The 15,811-nt window shown below is 40.1% G+C and overlaps 2 protein-coding genes across 2 annotated transcripts in view; one reads left to right on the top strand and one right to left on the bottom strand.

The window, feature by feature from the left end:
* The window catches only part of LOC107746973 (dynein heavy chain 5, axonemal-like), a 146,700-nt gene extending 133,663 nt beyond the window's left edge, over nt 1–13,037 (top strand). Inside the window, 7 exon segments of the mRNA XM_016561340.1 lie at nt 3,204–3,407; nt 5,950–6,165; nt 7,065–7,277; nt 9,634–9,786; nt 11,128–11,270; nt 11,661–11,692; nt 12,574–13,037. Coding sequence (XP_016416826.1) covers nt 3,204–3,407; nt 5,950–6,165; nt 7,065–7,277; nt 9,634–9,786; nt 11,128–11,270; nt 11,661–11,692; nt 12,574–12,725 — 1,113 coding nt within the window. The 3' untranslated portion in view covers nt 12,726–13,037.
* A 1,866-nt stretch (nt 13,038–14,903) lies between these two features.
* Nucleotides 14,904–15,811, bottom strand: part of LOC107746972 (adenylate cyclase type 2-like) — a 127,929-nt gene continuing 127,021 nt past the window's right edge. Inside the window, exons 22-23 of the mRNA XM_016561339.1 lie at nt 15,522–15,646; nt 14,904–15,265 (exon numbers count right to left, since the gene is read on the bottom strand). Coding sequence (XP_016416825.1) covers nt 15,113–15,265; nt 15,522–15,646 — 278 coding nt within the window. The 3' untranslated portion in view covers nt 14,904–15,112. The remainder of the gene's footprint in view (nt 15,266–15,521; nt 15,647–15,811) is intronic.

Below are 15,811 nucleotides of genomic sequence, written 5' to 3'. Positions count from 1 at the left end.
GTGCTAGTATAAGCCAATCGTCTAGATAGTTGAGAACGCGAACACCCTGCTCTCTGAGGGGAACAAGAGCTGCCTCCGTGACTTTCGTAAAGACACGGGGAGACAGGGACAGCCCGAAGGGCAGGACCTTGTACTGATATGCCCATCCTTCGAACGTGAACCGCAGAAATGGTCTGTGGCGCGGAAGGATCAAAACATGAAAGTACACGTCCTTCAGGTCGATTGCTGCAAACCAATCTCGGGGACGGATTCGCTTGAAGATGCGTTTCTGCGTGAGCATCTTGAAATGGTAGCTAGTGAAGGGCCCAGTTCAAGACATGCAGATCCAAGATCGGTCGTAACCCACCGCCTTTCTTGGGTACAATGAAGTAAGGGCTGTATAGCCCCGTCTTCATATCGGCTGGAGGGACCGGCTCTATCGCATCCTTCACCAGTAGGACTGCGATTTCTGCACGCAAGACGGGCATCTGCAACCCTCACGGAAGTGAAGTGGACACCCCTGAACTTGGGGGGACGCCGGACGAACTGAATCTCATAGCCGAGTCTGATGGTCTGCAGGAGCCAGCGAAATGGACTGGGGAGATCTAGCCAGGCCCCCAGATACCGCACAAGTGGCACCAACGGAACCACTGACGTACCCGCAGTAGGGCAGCGAAGAGGAAGGCAGGGACCCGGCCTGGGCGTCTCGTAGCAGGTCCGAAGCAGGGTCTGAGTGTGTGCAACACCTACCTGCATTCGGGCAGAGGGTGCATGAGTAGTACATTTTACAGCACTCTCGAACCACCCACTGCTGCTCACTGGCGAGTGTGATCCGGGATTGCCACAACTCCCCATCCCATCTGGGGACCCAGAGATAGAGGAAACTGCTCTTTTGTCGAGGTTTTGGGTACCACTGACCGTGAAGTCAGTGGTGAAAAAATTGAAACAAAAGATTCTCCATCCGGCCCTCCTCCAGGGGAGGGAGTGGTGCGTTCACCATCTCCCGAAGAGCAGACTTCTCCATCTCTGGGTCGCCCGTCTCAGGGCCTCTTGCTCCTCCACTTGCCGCCGGGTTTGGTGGGGACCTTGACGGGCGGGGTTACTGCCCTGCGACCGGCTCCATGGTGCTGCTTTGCTGGAGGCTGCTGCGTTTGCTGCGCAGAAGCTGGGACGGCGGCAGGGGGCCGCCCTGAGCGATGAGCAGACTGAGGCACTGCCGCCGGCGGCCTGGTGGAGGCAGCAGCTGCAGGATGTGCTTGATGGCCTCGATCTGCTTCTGTGCAGTGGAGAACTGCTGGGTGAAATTCTCCACCGCGTCGCCGAAAAGGCTGGTCTGGGACACAGGGGCGTTTAGGAACCCGAGACTTGTCGGTCTCCCTCATGTCGGCCAGACACAGCCAGAGATGGCGCTCCTGGACCACCATAGTGGACATCGCACTGCCCAAAGACCGCGCAGTGACCTTCGTCGCACATAGCGCAAGGTCAGTAAGTGGTGCGAAGTTCTCTGAGAACTTCTGGGTCATGTCCACCCTCGTGCAGGTCCTTCAGTGCCTTGGCCTGATGAACCTGCAACAACGCCATGGCGTGTAAGGCAGAAGCAGCTTCCCCACAAGCCGCCGCATAGGCACTGCCGATCAGGGCCAATGAGTGCCTACAGGCCCGGGAGGGGAGCGATGGCTTTCCCCACCAGGTGGCAGCGGTAGTTGGACACAATTGCATCGCAACCGACCGCGCTGCCCCACCATCAAGGGTGGTGAGGGAGGATGAGCCACTGGAACGGTTTCTGGCAGTGAAAGGTGCCATCCATGATCCAGTGAACTCATCATGCACCTCAGGAAAGAAAGCACCGGGGGGGGCCCTGAGAACCAGCGCGTGCCACCCCGAGAAACCAATCATCCAGCCTCGAGGGTTCGAGACGTGGTGGAGGCTTCCATTCGAGCCCAACCCTCTCGGCAGCCCGGGCAAGCATAGCCATCATCTCCGGATCCGAATTCGGCATCATCATCTACAGCAGAGTCTGACTCACCCTCCGTTGCAGCGATCATCATCCGATCGTCGGGGGGAGCGCCGAAGGATACAAGTGGTACCCCATGGGAGGGTCCAGCCCGTTGCTTGCGCAGCTCCACTGGCTGCGAAGTACCGGTGGAAGAAGGAGCCCTCGGAGGTTGGTTCCTCGGAGGGTAATTCCTCACCATCACCGTAAGACCAGTCCGACAACTGCCAGAAGTAGCACCCCCCGGCTTTTGCCAGGGGGAACACTAGATCTAGGCAGAGACACGGGTACTCCACCCCTTTGCAGGAAACAGAGCCTGGTCCGCAAATCTGCGACGGTCATCCTCCCGCAATGAGAGCATGACTCATCCACAAATGCTGCCTCAGCGTGCTTGACACGTGAGGCAGCGATCGTTACATCACCTGGCGCCAGATAATGACCACATCCAGAAACGCACGGTTGGAACGGCATCTATACCCAGACCCAACGTTGTCTTTACAAAGTCTCAGCTTCGAGTGGTACAGACGCAACGTCGTCTTTAAAAAGATGTCCACCTGTGAATTTTCTTTTAGAAGTTGCTCTTTTAATGTGCTGAAGCGCACAGGGGAGACGGCCGCTTGCAACACAAACAGGGGGTAGTGCAGCCTGATGTGTGCAATCCACTCGACACAGGAAACCACCGCCACTGAAGCGCCATACCGCCAACACCAGAGCTCTTCAAAGAGCGCGCTGAACTCATTCAGTCTTCCTCAAGCAGAAAAAGTCAGAAGCAGAATGATATTACCGCTTGACTCCAAGCGAAAAGCTGAGTATGCATTGCACCTGCTGCCTAGTTATACTCACGCTGCGATCAGCTGCAGCTGGATGCAATCATCGCATGCCAATGTGCATTGGCTCGTTTAGTTTACACTCGAAGTGGATTGGTCTCTTTAAGCGAGATCCCAATTCGTCGGTCATTACCGACATGACATCGAAAGTGACCGACTGAAAGGGAACTTGGAGTTCATTATGAATTATGTGGATTTTAGTCAAATGTCCTTCTTTTGCTTTAGTATTGAAGTATGACATGAACATATCAGCTTTTTCCACCTCTGTAGGCAAATGCTATTACATAAATTGTATGAAACAAAAGTATATGATTTAATCTGTCAACTTTGTCAAGGGTCTATGCAAAAAGTTTCCAAATAGACTTAGCACCTGGCATTTTAATTTGAATGAGTTTTTTTTACAGGGTGTGTCCTGGAACACCGTACAATACATGATCGGCGAGATCCAGTATGGTGGTAGGGTGACTGATGACTATGACAAGCGCCTCTTGAACACCTTTGCAAAGGTGTGGTTCAATGAGAACATGTTCAGCCCTGATTTCAACTTCTACAAAGGCTACAGTATTCCCAGATGCAATAGCGTGGACCAGTACCTCCAATATGTGCAGGTGAGATACAAGGTTCCAATGAAACTGTGTCCCTTTGGAGTCAGTACTATTTGTTATACAGATTTTGTCACTAGAAAGAGGTGAGAGATTGAGGTGAGACAGTGTGTTGGCAGATAGACAGTGGTGGTGTATTACAACACTGTGGGCTGTTGGCTAGTCGGATTCACAACAGATTGGCACCAGTAAACATTTGCAATAAAATCAGCCAATACTGAGTACCAATACTTAAATAAATAAATAAATAAACTGCTCCAAGTAGAAACAAATTCCCTGTACATCTTCTAGACATAAATTAGGCAACCGCTTTGCATAATGCAAAGTACCTTGCCATAGAAGTGTATAAGCTGTATTGTATATTACATTTGCAATCATAAACTGTAAATTTAAGTGTCTTCATCTACATCTAAATCTAAATCAAGGGTTCGTTTCAACTTCAGTGCAAGTTCTTGTTTTTTTCTCAATCAGAAGTCTCTGACAATCATGTTAGCAATGGGTTTAACAAGAGCAGACAGTAAATGGTAATACCACTGTACAGGTCTACCAACAGCCCTCTTTTAGCAAATGAGTTGGTGCGAACAAAGTAATTAATATTCATGACCCAAGTCGCATCTGGCACAGTTTGTATATGCTAACAGAAAGTGCCAAAAGAGAAGTCTGACAAAAAATATGTCTTTATACTTCCAGTATAAAAAAGGCCCATCTTTTGTCAACTGTAATGTAATCAGTATGTTTGTATATGTGTGAATAAAGCAGATTCATCAGCAATGAAAAAATAAATAAATAAATAAAATATATATATATATATATACACTGTATATATTGTAATGACCCGGCAGTGAGCGCTAGCAGCCAGGTGCATTATGGGTATTCGTTTAGAGTGGAATTACGTGTTAGTTAAGCAAGATGGTTGGGTTTTTGTGTTAGAAATGTTATGTCTGTTTATGTTTAAGTTAGTTCGGGTGGGTTTGGTTCATTTACTGCCTTGTTATAAAAAGTGTGGATGTTACCGTCATGGAGAGAGATGTGTCGGGGAGGGACTTGGCGATATGGCCTTGCTTGTGGAGATCTGATTCTGTATTCAGAATAAAAGGAGAAAGATGACAGTATTGCCTCCTGCTGATTTATTCTGTCTGTGCTTCTGCTCACCAAGACACTCATGGTCGTGCGGTGTATGGGACGCGAGTGTTCGCACTTTCCACTAACCATAGTAGAAGTCTCGCGTATAGATGCTAGCAACCTGTTAGCAATTAACTTAGCAAAAGTTTAATAGCCTAGCTTAGCTCTGGTCAGCCCCACGTTCAATAGAACAACGGTGCGTTGTTACAATATATACAATCCTCATAATAGTTATTCAGGTGCCAAGAGGAACATAACCAGCCTCAGCCCAGTCAGCCCACTGGCCTTATTCCAGTTGTACATTAAAAGCAGTGAGTCATGTAAAGCAGTGGTGTCCTCGTGAGAGAAATAGCACAGCTGCCGGCAGAGTACGGCTGATCTTTATTCTGTCTGAGCTGATTGTGATGGATGTTTTTAGCCCCAACTCACAGCAGGATGATTCTCTCAGACTCAATGACAAACACGGTTCCAGGAGCCAGTCCGTGCAGTCACTGCATACACGCCAAAACATTGTTCAGTGTGTAACACACAATGCTGTTATCACCATTAGTGAATGAAACCACATACAAAAGCTCCTTGAGAAACATGCAAGACATTTTGCTTAAAAAAAGAAGAAAAAAAAAAGACATGTTACGCTAGCTTTCATTCAGCTATGCATCTCTCTAAGCACATGTTGTCTACTGAAAGCTTTGTGTCGAATGGAAATTATGATGAATGAATGTATAATGCGAGACGACTTTTATAGCTGGTACACAATGCTGAATGCATTAATTAATCAACTAATAAACAACTTTAATCAGGATTGCTCTTCAAAAAGGAAGAGAGATGTGGGAAAACATGCATCCATTTATCAAAATCATGCAAGATGCTTTAGCTTTTGTAGCTAATGAGAGTAAGCTCTTATAATGGTTGTTGATATCATGTGAAAATTGATTGCAAGATTGCAAGAATATTTTAATTTAGAATCCAATTATAGACCTTAATGCACTCAAAAAAATTAATCATGCAAGCATAGTTTATTAATTATTTGCATCTATTTTATGTTATATTATTTAACAATTTTAACATTGTTTAAATATGGCTAGCTTTGGAACAAGAAAGATTCAGTTAGTTAATGTGATTTAAATAAATTGGATTTACTGATGATAAATTCAAATCCTGGTTATTGTGTATTTAGCACATTTGCTTTATTGGTACAATTAAAGAATGCTCATTCAAAATGTGTGAAGGGTTTGCAGATTAATGACAAAAGATGCATGAATGAGGGAAGTTGCTGCAGCAGACATTAGACAGTGGATTAAATGGGGGATTAGAAGGATTCATGCAATTACATTGTATATACTTTTGAGCCTTCTAAATGATAGATATATAGATAGATAGATAGATAGATAGATAGTTGATCTGTTTTTTTTTTTCTCTCCTGCAGGGTCTCCCCACATATGACACCCCTGAGGTGTTCGGCCTCCACCCAAATGCAGACATCACCTACCAAAGCAAACTCGCCAAGGACGTACTAGACACTATCCTGAACATCCAACCAAAGGACAGCTCCAGCGGAGGCGGAGAGACCAGGGAGGCGATTGTGGGTCGGCTAGCAGATGACATGCTGGAGAAACTGCCTCCAGATTTTGTACCATCTGAGGTAACGCTTCACACTGGGCAACAATGATGCAGCAAAATTTTGTATGGTTGATACAATGGGCCCAATGGGAGCAAATGGCCTTTGCTGTCTGGCTCGAGTCCTAAGGGGACATTCTCAGGGTTGACGGATAGTGCTGAGGTCACAGACTGCCTGCACTGATGCCTTTTTCTTTTTTGAGGCTCACAAATGTTCTCACACTGAACTGCAGGTGCTTATGAAACATATAGGCAGTAATTGGCTGCTACTCCCTTCTGATTATCTGCAAATTAACAAGGCAGCAGGAAAAAATGTGCCTTCGGGTGCACGAGGGCTTTTTGCCTTCATTATCTCTCACAACGGCGAGAAGCAGATCTGTCTCAATCATGAGTGTTCCTAAAATATTTAAAACTCAGTGATGGAAAAAATTAGTTGCTACATGTAAATAAAACAGTGTGTTCTCTGCAGTGACCTCTGAAACCTGACAGTCAACTGAATTCTGAAGTGTTTGTGTACATTTTCTACTGATCATGGCAGCAGAAAAACAACTTCAGACATACTGTATAAACAAGCAATTTTGATATTTAAAAGAACTGTTTCAGGTGCTAGATCATGGTAGTGAATAATAAAGTATAATGATAATAAAATATGCCAGATTTTAGTAGTCTGTTGCATCCTCAAAAAGCTAGGAAACAAACTGGGGAACTGCACCCATGCAAATTGCATCAGTACTAATATTTGTTATTGTCTCCTTTAGCAGATTAATAATAAATAATACCTTCACTGAACCAGATTCTAAAATAATGCATATCGCTTAAACAATGCTATGCAATGCAATACAGTCTTAGCAAATGTTCTTAGGGCTGAGCACTTGTACAAAACAACATACTTCGTTATTCATTCAAATTGTGTCATTTATCCAGGTCAGAGAGAGATTGATAAGCATGGGTCCTCTTCAGCCCATGAACATTTTCCTGCGGCAGGAGATTGATTGCATGCAGAGAGTGATTGTTCTGGTCAGGAACACGCTGAGTGACCTGAAGCTGGCCATTGATGGAACCATCATTATGAGTGAGAACCTGCGAGACGCGCTGGACTGCATGTACGACTCCCGAATACCTGCACGCTGGAAAAAGGTTAGAGGTTGTTGCCTGCCTTTGGGATGTGTGAAATGTGTAGGACATATAATGTACACACTAAAAACATGAATGCTTCACTTGTTACTGCCTGCACATTAAAGTTACAAATTACATTGTTTTATAAACAAGTTTTATAAAACATCAGTTGATTAGACATCTGTTTTCATTACTAAAATGTAATTAAAGCATTAAAAATAGAATTCATAAAAAAATGCAGAAAATTTTGAAAAAATAAAATGGATTTCATAAGGCCCATAAAATGTGAGGAAGTTCAATATAATGGCTTGCCCATAATAATACAAATTTTTTATTTTTTTTATTGGCATATTGTATGTGCAGTCATGTGTGCATATATACCGTTTGCTTTGAACTTAACATTTTAGAGCCATTTATATATGTTTTATAAATTATATCTGTTTATCAAACCCTCAGGTTCTGGGCTCAAGCTTAGCAAACGGGTTTATATAACTCCTCACATGAACTACAGCCAAGCAGCACAACAGCTTCATTTAACTCTGCTTTTCATATACTACTCAAGCTGAGCTAATCATAAGCTAATTGAAAATACTGCCTTCTGAATAACAATCAGGCTGTAACTTAAGTGTCTGTTGCATTTGTTTGTGCATACAGTAAATACCTTATTAGGCTGTTTTGTACTTTCACTTAGTGTAGGCCTATCCAAAAGGTATCTTTGGTCTCTTTAGCCCTATTTGGATAATAATGGTTTCTGACGGGGACGTCTGTAAAAACATATTTGCATGAGTGTAACTATTTCAATTACTTTATTAAAGTAATGCAACTGATTACATTTGATTAACTTTTGATTACTTTTCTAAATTTATAACAAATGTTTTCAACCGTTAATCAAACGTTAATGACAGGAGATCACTCGTGCTAACAAGGGGTGGGCGTTGGACCGTATGGTTCTGTGTAATGAAGTTACAAAATGGATGAAGGATGACATCACGCAGCCTCCTGCAGAGGGTGTATATGTTTATGGCCTCTACCTGGAAGGGGCCGGCTGGGACCGCAGGAACTGCAAGCTCATTGATTCAAAACCCAAAGTACTGTTCGAGATGATGCCTGTGGTCAGGATGTATGCAGAGAACAATGGTAAGATATGTGTTTTTTTTTATTTATTTTTTTATTTGCTGATTACACTTTGTTCCATACTTTTAAAAGTGCAAAGAAATAATGTGCTTCACAGGCAGGAACTGCAAACATTTGGTAATGAAAACGTTTGAATGGTTGATTAACTTTTGATTACTTTTCTAAATTTATAACAAATGTTTTCAACCGTTAATCAAACGTTAATCAGGGTTAACCTTACAGTAGTACTCAACACTGATTACTGTCAGACTTTCATCACTTGAATTAAGATTATAATAATATAATTTAATGCACAGCTGCCAGCACCTCTTCTTACACTGAGATGATTCTGAGGTTAAATACAGATTTAAAATGGTAACAATAAATATAGTAGCTATGATACTGTTTTTGAAATCAAATATTTATATAGTTATGACAGGAAACACTGGCATCTAACAGTTAATCTTAAAAAAATTAAGCATATACATAAATCCAAATAGGAAATAAAACAGTAGTGTCGAAGCGTCGATGGGAGTAGAAAGTTCTGTGGGGGATCTGCTGGCAATGTGCAAATTAAAGACCACAGATGCGCCAGCTCATTTCCATAATAACCATTACAATCTACCAAGAGCAGCACAAATTAGTGTGGGGCCAAAGGTAATCAGGTGCAGGAAATCTGCTAATAACACAGGTGCAAAATTGGTTTAGACATGCTTCTTTGTGGCGTTAAATAATGGTGAAAATACTAGTAAACTGACTACCACAAACGTAGTAAATCACCTTACATGGTTCATTTAAATACTTTTCTCCCATGAATTTTGTGTCTGAAAGGGAAACCTCTTACAAATGCATATGCAATGAAGTAATTTTCATCACTGATTTTTCACTGCGTGTCTTTAGTAAATCCCGACAGTAGTTTTTTTTTTAACGCCAGAAGAGGGTTTGCGCTGGCTGTTAGTAAATCTCCTAAATGTCACCCTTATAACCAACCAATTGCTTTTTGTATAGCTTATCAATGAATGTAACATGCTAATTTATGGAATAAGTGCAAATGCGATTGGAGACTTATTTGTTTACGTGTTTCTCACACAATGAGCTGTTTGATATCATTTTTATGGTGGTTTTTACTAGTTTTTATTCTTGATAGCCCAAAGCCGAATGAAAACCCTGTCTTGTGTCTATTACTCTATCTTTTCTTTGTATGTGTTAACTGTGGTTCCGCTTATGTGACTTTCTATGTGTGTGTGCATGTGTCTGTATGCAGGCCTCCTGGGCTTCCAACACGTTGGGGTTTTGGTTCACAGAGTTGCTGGAGCGGAACCAGCAGTTCCACTCTTGGATTTTTGAGGGACGACCCAACTGCTTTTGGATGACAGGCTTCTTCAACCCACAGGGGTTCCTGACAGCTATGAGAAAGGTGGATATCTATCACACAAACACTTCTGCTAAACTTACACTTGTACTTGTTCCCCTCCTGATGTCTTGAGCTGATCAGATATGTTTCCCTTACCACAAAAGACATTTGAATTTTGTCCTTTGTGAGGTAGTTTTTAACCCTGTGAAGCTTGCTGTATCGTATTCTTTTTTTCAAGTAAAAGACTTATAAACGTTACAAAATGGGACATTTGTGTTTTTGCTGTGAAATCTTTTATGACTTTTATAAAGAAAATATAAGAATAACTTTTATATTTTTGAATTTCAAGATAAACACTTACCAGTCTGAAGCAGCTTAGGTTTACTTAAATATCCATAGTTTATTTTTTAGAAAATCATGTTAAAATGTACGTATCAAATGCTGTATGATAACATCAGGCTTTTGTGGAAGATTTATTTGTCTCTCAATCATTCTCTCAACATTGCATTGCATTACATTATATGTTTTGCCCCCACAATAAAAACTACAGAGCTTTGGTCATAAAACTCAGCATTCAAATGTCATTTTAAGACATGTTATTTGGAGATAGAAAGACAGATTAGAAAGTTATTAGAATTTCGTCTTACTTTCTGGTTATATAAATTACAGCAACTGCACCAAATTTGGTGCATATTTATGCTCAATTTGAACCTCTGAATAAAAACTGTTATTTCATATGTCAGGCTTTCCAGGGTTAAAATGGATATTGATGCATCCTGTTTTTTTATGTTTTACACCAAATATGATATATTATGCCAAACATCTGGGATAAATCTTTCCTAAAAATACTTTTTGAGTGGCAGATTAGTCTCTATATTCATGCTATCCCTAAAGGAATCAGTAATAGTGAGTTTAGAGGTCTTTCGGGCTGTGAGGGATCTGCTCAGTGGGACACGTTCTAGCTAATGCCTTGGGGGTAAACAGCTTGCGCAAAACAGGATTCTTTTAATTAATATTGGGCACCCGTCCTGTTTTCTGTTCTCAGCTGTGTTTCTGTGCCAACACCTGCAGCTTTGAGAATAAACTTAGGGAAAGAACCCAGATGCTTCATATCAGTCTCAGCTAAAAATGCTTGTTTTTTTTTCAACACAGATCGGTTTATTCCTTTAACTGAGGGGCAAGAAGGAAAATTTAATTTGGTTTGAGCATTAAAACAATGAGAAGTTTTGTGCAAAATATATTGAATTACTGATTATATATTTTAATATTCATTTTATCTTATTCAGTTTTAAATATCTATTATACTATATTATTTGTCTGTAGATTGACATGAGATTTTTCATTTATTTTGAGTGATTTAATAATAAGTTACAAGCACTACATGTTAATCATTTAACTTGACAGGAGATCACTCGTGCTAACAAGGGGTGGGCGTTGGACCGTATGGTTCTGTGTAATGAAGTTACAAAATGGATGAAGGATGACATCACGCAGCCTCCTGCAGAGGGTGTATATGTTTATGGCCTCTACCTGGAAGGGGCCGTGACGTAGGTATGTGGGGGCGTGTTAGAACGAGCCGTTTTAGGTAGGTGTGGCTGACTCTTAAATTTTTAAAGAATATCTCTTTGGATTTGAGACTTTAGTCTTTGCAACTTTACAGATCTTCTTTATGCACCAAGAGCTTGTAACAATCCAAAGAGAAAGGAAAAATTTTAATCGCATCATATGACCCCTTTAAATAAAGGAACATAACAACAAAATGTCATTTAAAGCAGACAGACAGATAGCCTTCTGATGTTCCAGCAGAAATACATGACAAAGAAGAGATTAAAACTAAAAGAAGAAGAAGAAAAAAAAAAGTATGTTCTTTTGGCACCTTTTGTGGACCCAGGCGTCTAGTTCAAAGACTGTCACACTGATTAATCTTCAATAAACAGTAGCTGGTTGAATAATGATCTTGGATACTCAGGTCAGAAAATCAATATTATGGCAAGTGCAGACTAACACCTAAGCAGCCGCTATCGATATTGGGCTGAAACAGTAGTGTATGCTTAGAATGTTACTACAAATTCAGCTATTGTGTGACCGAATGCTTGATTTTATGCACCTGATTGTAATTATCAGTTGATACGGACAAAACACACCGATTAAAAGGAGGATATCCATATTCCATACAGAGTATACTTTATTTATTTTGCAATATGCAAATAAGTTTAAATCAGGGTTTAGGAATGCACAGTGTGAGATGTCATCTTATAAATACCCAGGACTGATTCTTAACTTCAGGTAAATTATGTAAAACATGAATAAAGATTTTCTGTTATGTACTAAAATAATGTCTGCAGCCCAGCGAGTGTCATTTGCTTTTAGACAAAGTAAACAAAACCAGTTTAAGACAATATAAGAATGCACTTTAAATAAATGACATGGTAGTTTCACTTTTAGTTGAAATTTTCAGTGTTTGCAAAGGGAGTATTAACTGGAGGGGTGCCAATAGTTGGGAAATTTTATTTTATTTTATTTTATTTTATTTTAGTGATTTAACTTTAATAAAAGGCTACATTTTATTAAATGTAACATTAAATGCTAAAAACCAAATACATTTTTCCCCCCGTGGCTACCAATTGTGCCGATATTTGTGGAGGGCATTGTATGTTAATTTCCGGGGGGTTGAGTTGTTATTTTAGCCTAAATTAATGTGATTTGGACTCATTTAAACTATGCAATGGATTAACATTTGCAAGTAAGAATTTTGCCTTTTATACTTTTTTTTTCTGAACTTTTCAGTTAATAGTCCTTTTAGTATAAGCATGCAAAACCTAATTGCTATATAACTGTATCTTTCCTAAGGTGTCAAAGATCCTCGCTTGTACTCATGTCCAATATATAAAAAGCCTGTTCGAACAGACCTGAACTACATTGCAGCTGTTGACCTGAGAACCAGTCACCCTCCAGAATACTGGATCCTGAGAGGAGTGGCCCTCCTGTGTGATGTCAAATAATCGCCTTTTAAAATGATCTGTACAAATGTAGACATTGTCTTTCTGATCTTTTTCTGTATTTTAACTGATGTTTACCCTGCACATTTGAATAAATAAACATGCACAGCTGTCTGTAGCACCATACGAAAGATCCTTCGAACCACAGCAAGCGCCTTGACATCTAAACCTGTAAATCCATCATAAATATTGTCGCCGTACATTGTCATATGGTTTTCTGAGTGCCTCTCAAGACCATCTGCTGGGTCTCGTCTTTAAATGCATGAACCTGTGGATTAAAGGCCAAATGTAAGCCTGCTGATTAACAGCCCAGCTGAAGCGTACGGTCCTACAGTAAACACTCTCAGGTGTACAAGTCAAGGTTTATCTGTCTGAACTGATCTGTCATATTCTGAAAATTTATTTCAGAATATGATTTTCAGATTCAGTTATTTTCCATCTGACCCAAACAGAAATGGACAGTCACCCAAAATTATTTTTTGACAAATTTCATCCTAGCACTGAAAAGAAAACAGCAAGCAAGTTTGAGAACACAGGACTGTACCACAAAGAACAAATTCAGGTTTTTGGTCAATGGATTGATTGCAAGTTGCCGAAACAGCTTCATCGAATTATTATTATAGATGTCACACTAACGCCAAGACACAGCAGCATATAAATGCTGAGTACAAGGTACAAAAAAGTACAAAAATATCATTAAAAGTTAAACACAAATCACTACATTTTTAAAGTGTGACTCCATCAGAGATGTCACTGTGCTCAGATGATTAGTTCAAATTAATATGTCTTCATGGTACAGGCCCCAATAGAATACAGAAATGTAAGATTTTTTTTTTTTTTAAATAAAGAAATTTGATTTCCTAAAATAGATGGTATTGTATATCTCTCATTTTATAATTTAAATTTTGTCATTTCTTATTGAAATTTGAGTTCATTAAATGATCTTGTCAACATCTTGACTATTCTCTCAGGCCAGCACTGAGCCAATGAGGGCTGTCTGTGTTGAGTTTGCATGTTCTGTGTTGTCATGGCTTTCAGTTGGTGCTCATGATGGAACATGGATAAATGTTGTGACTAACTTCTAAACTGAAAAAAAAGTAATTGTGCACAGTTTAGAACCAGAGACACACAGCCACACTAACTCTGTAAAGCCTACTGTATCATATTTGATGCACGCATTTCTAATGTCTCTAAATGTTTCAACATTATCAAAAATTGGCTGAAAAACCTGTTGTACGCAATCTACTACATGCCTTCTGCCCTTTAATAGTTTTTAAAAAGTAAAAGACCTTTTAGTATAATTCTAAAAGCATTCCCTTTGGGTTGTGGTGCACGTCTTTTTGTGAAACCTTTTGCTATGATTTTTATAAAGTAAATGTAAAAATAACATATAATGTTAGTAATATTTCAAGATGAACACACTGCACTGAAGCAGTGGGTGACCCGAGTTAGAGTCCCGGCTCGCGGTCCTTTCCCAATCCTGTGCCCTTTCTCTCTCACATGTTTCCTGTCAATACATACTGTCCTATAAAGGCAAAAATGCCGAAAAATAAATCTAAAAAAAATCATATGTCAGACTTTACTTTCATTTGGCGAACTACAACTGAACAATTAATACATTAAGGCATAAATATAAAGTTCAGAAAAACTACTTTTTTTTTTACTGCTGTTTTAGCCCATTATTTGTCCACTTGTGACAATAATGAAACAGAGAAAATATACAAACACCTCTCGGAAAGTGATGATGGTGGTCCAGTGCTCAAAGAAGGTGCACAGAGATTGCACAGAACAACTTGACAGTACACCTAGTTCATGAAATGTGTAAAGGGAAAAAAGTATTTTCATTATGAATAAAAACACGAAACAGACATACAAACATAGAATACTATATTGCATTCACAACTCGCATAGGGATATGTCCCAACTGTCCAAAGCTACATCTATATGCCCTTGGTGTAAATATGTGACACATCATGCACAGCATGTTAGTGACACGATACAGAAACATTTAAGTACTAGCTTATTCCTGTAATTTGTAACTACAGCGTATCAAAAACTCTTAAATGTCTTAAAAATAAAGATGCCCTCAGAAAGACAAGTACATATAAAGTTTAATGAAGTTTTTAAAAAAAGAAAAACAAAGAAAAAAAATGACATTAAAACATCAAAACACTTTTTGTTATATTTGATTTTCTTACAAAATAATTTGCTACCATACTTACAGTAGTACCCTGTGCACAAAACCTGCCTATGAGATACAGTAGAAATGGTATCACTTTCAATACATCCAATACTTCGTGCATCTAAAGACTAGGAGCAATTATTTACAAATGTCCCTTGTATTCCCGTTTGTAGATGTCTGCAGTTCATTGCATGTTTGTTGCTATGCTTCATGGCATTACATTCCCCTGGGATAAAGACCGGCTCATCTCAGTGTGGACGAAGTATGTTTTGAGCTCTCCTTTCCCTTTCACGTTTATAATTCCTCTGCATGTGCACATGTAGCCTAATGTCTGCAAGATACGACTCGTCTCTTCTGTAACCTGCACAGCCACACACACACACACACACACACAAAGGAATTAAATGGGTTAATGAGTCATCGCACTACATGTTGTTCAAAGCATGAGCATTCTCCTAATCCCACTGGTTTTACACACAGAGTTACTTTAACTGTAATCAAACATCTAGTAAAAGGATTTGAGGCAATTAAAAAGATTAAAAACCAATAAAGAAGCAAACAATGGTTCTGCACAGTTAATAATAAAAATAATAAACTCTTATTATAAACCCTCTTACCTGTATTTTTCCCAGCACTCCTGTGCTGTCCATTCTGCTTGCTACATTCACTGAGTTGCCCCAGATGTCATATTGGGGCTTCTGAGCTCCAATCACCCCAGCTATCACAGGTCCATGATTAATACCTGCAGATAGTGATATACAGGTTATTGTAATATGCCAAATGTCATTAATGCTGTTTGCTTACATGGTGAAATGATGAAGGCTGTAATACTAAATTTGGTCCATGAGAAATCATTTAGGGACTCGTACATTAAAATCTGTGAAAATGGTTCAATAGATTGACTTGT

This window comes from Sinocyclocheilus rhinocerous, unplaced genomic scaffold (genome assembly GCF_001515625.1).
Source record: "Sinocyclocheilus rhinocerous isolate Xijiao unplaced genomic scaffold, SAMN03320098_v1.1 scaffold529, whole genome shotgun sequence".
NCBI lineage: Eukaryota > Metazoa > Chordata > Actinopteri > Cypriniformes > Cyprinidae > Sinocyclocheilus > Sinocyclocheilus rhinocerous.
Note: the sequence above shows the minus strand (reverse complement) of the source record. Positions and strands in the feature narration are given on the sequence as shown.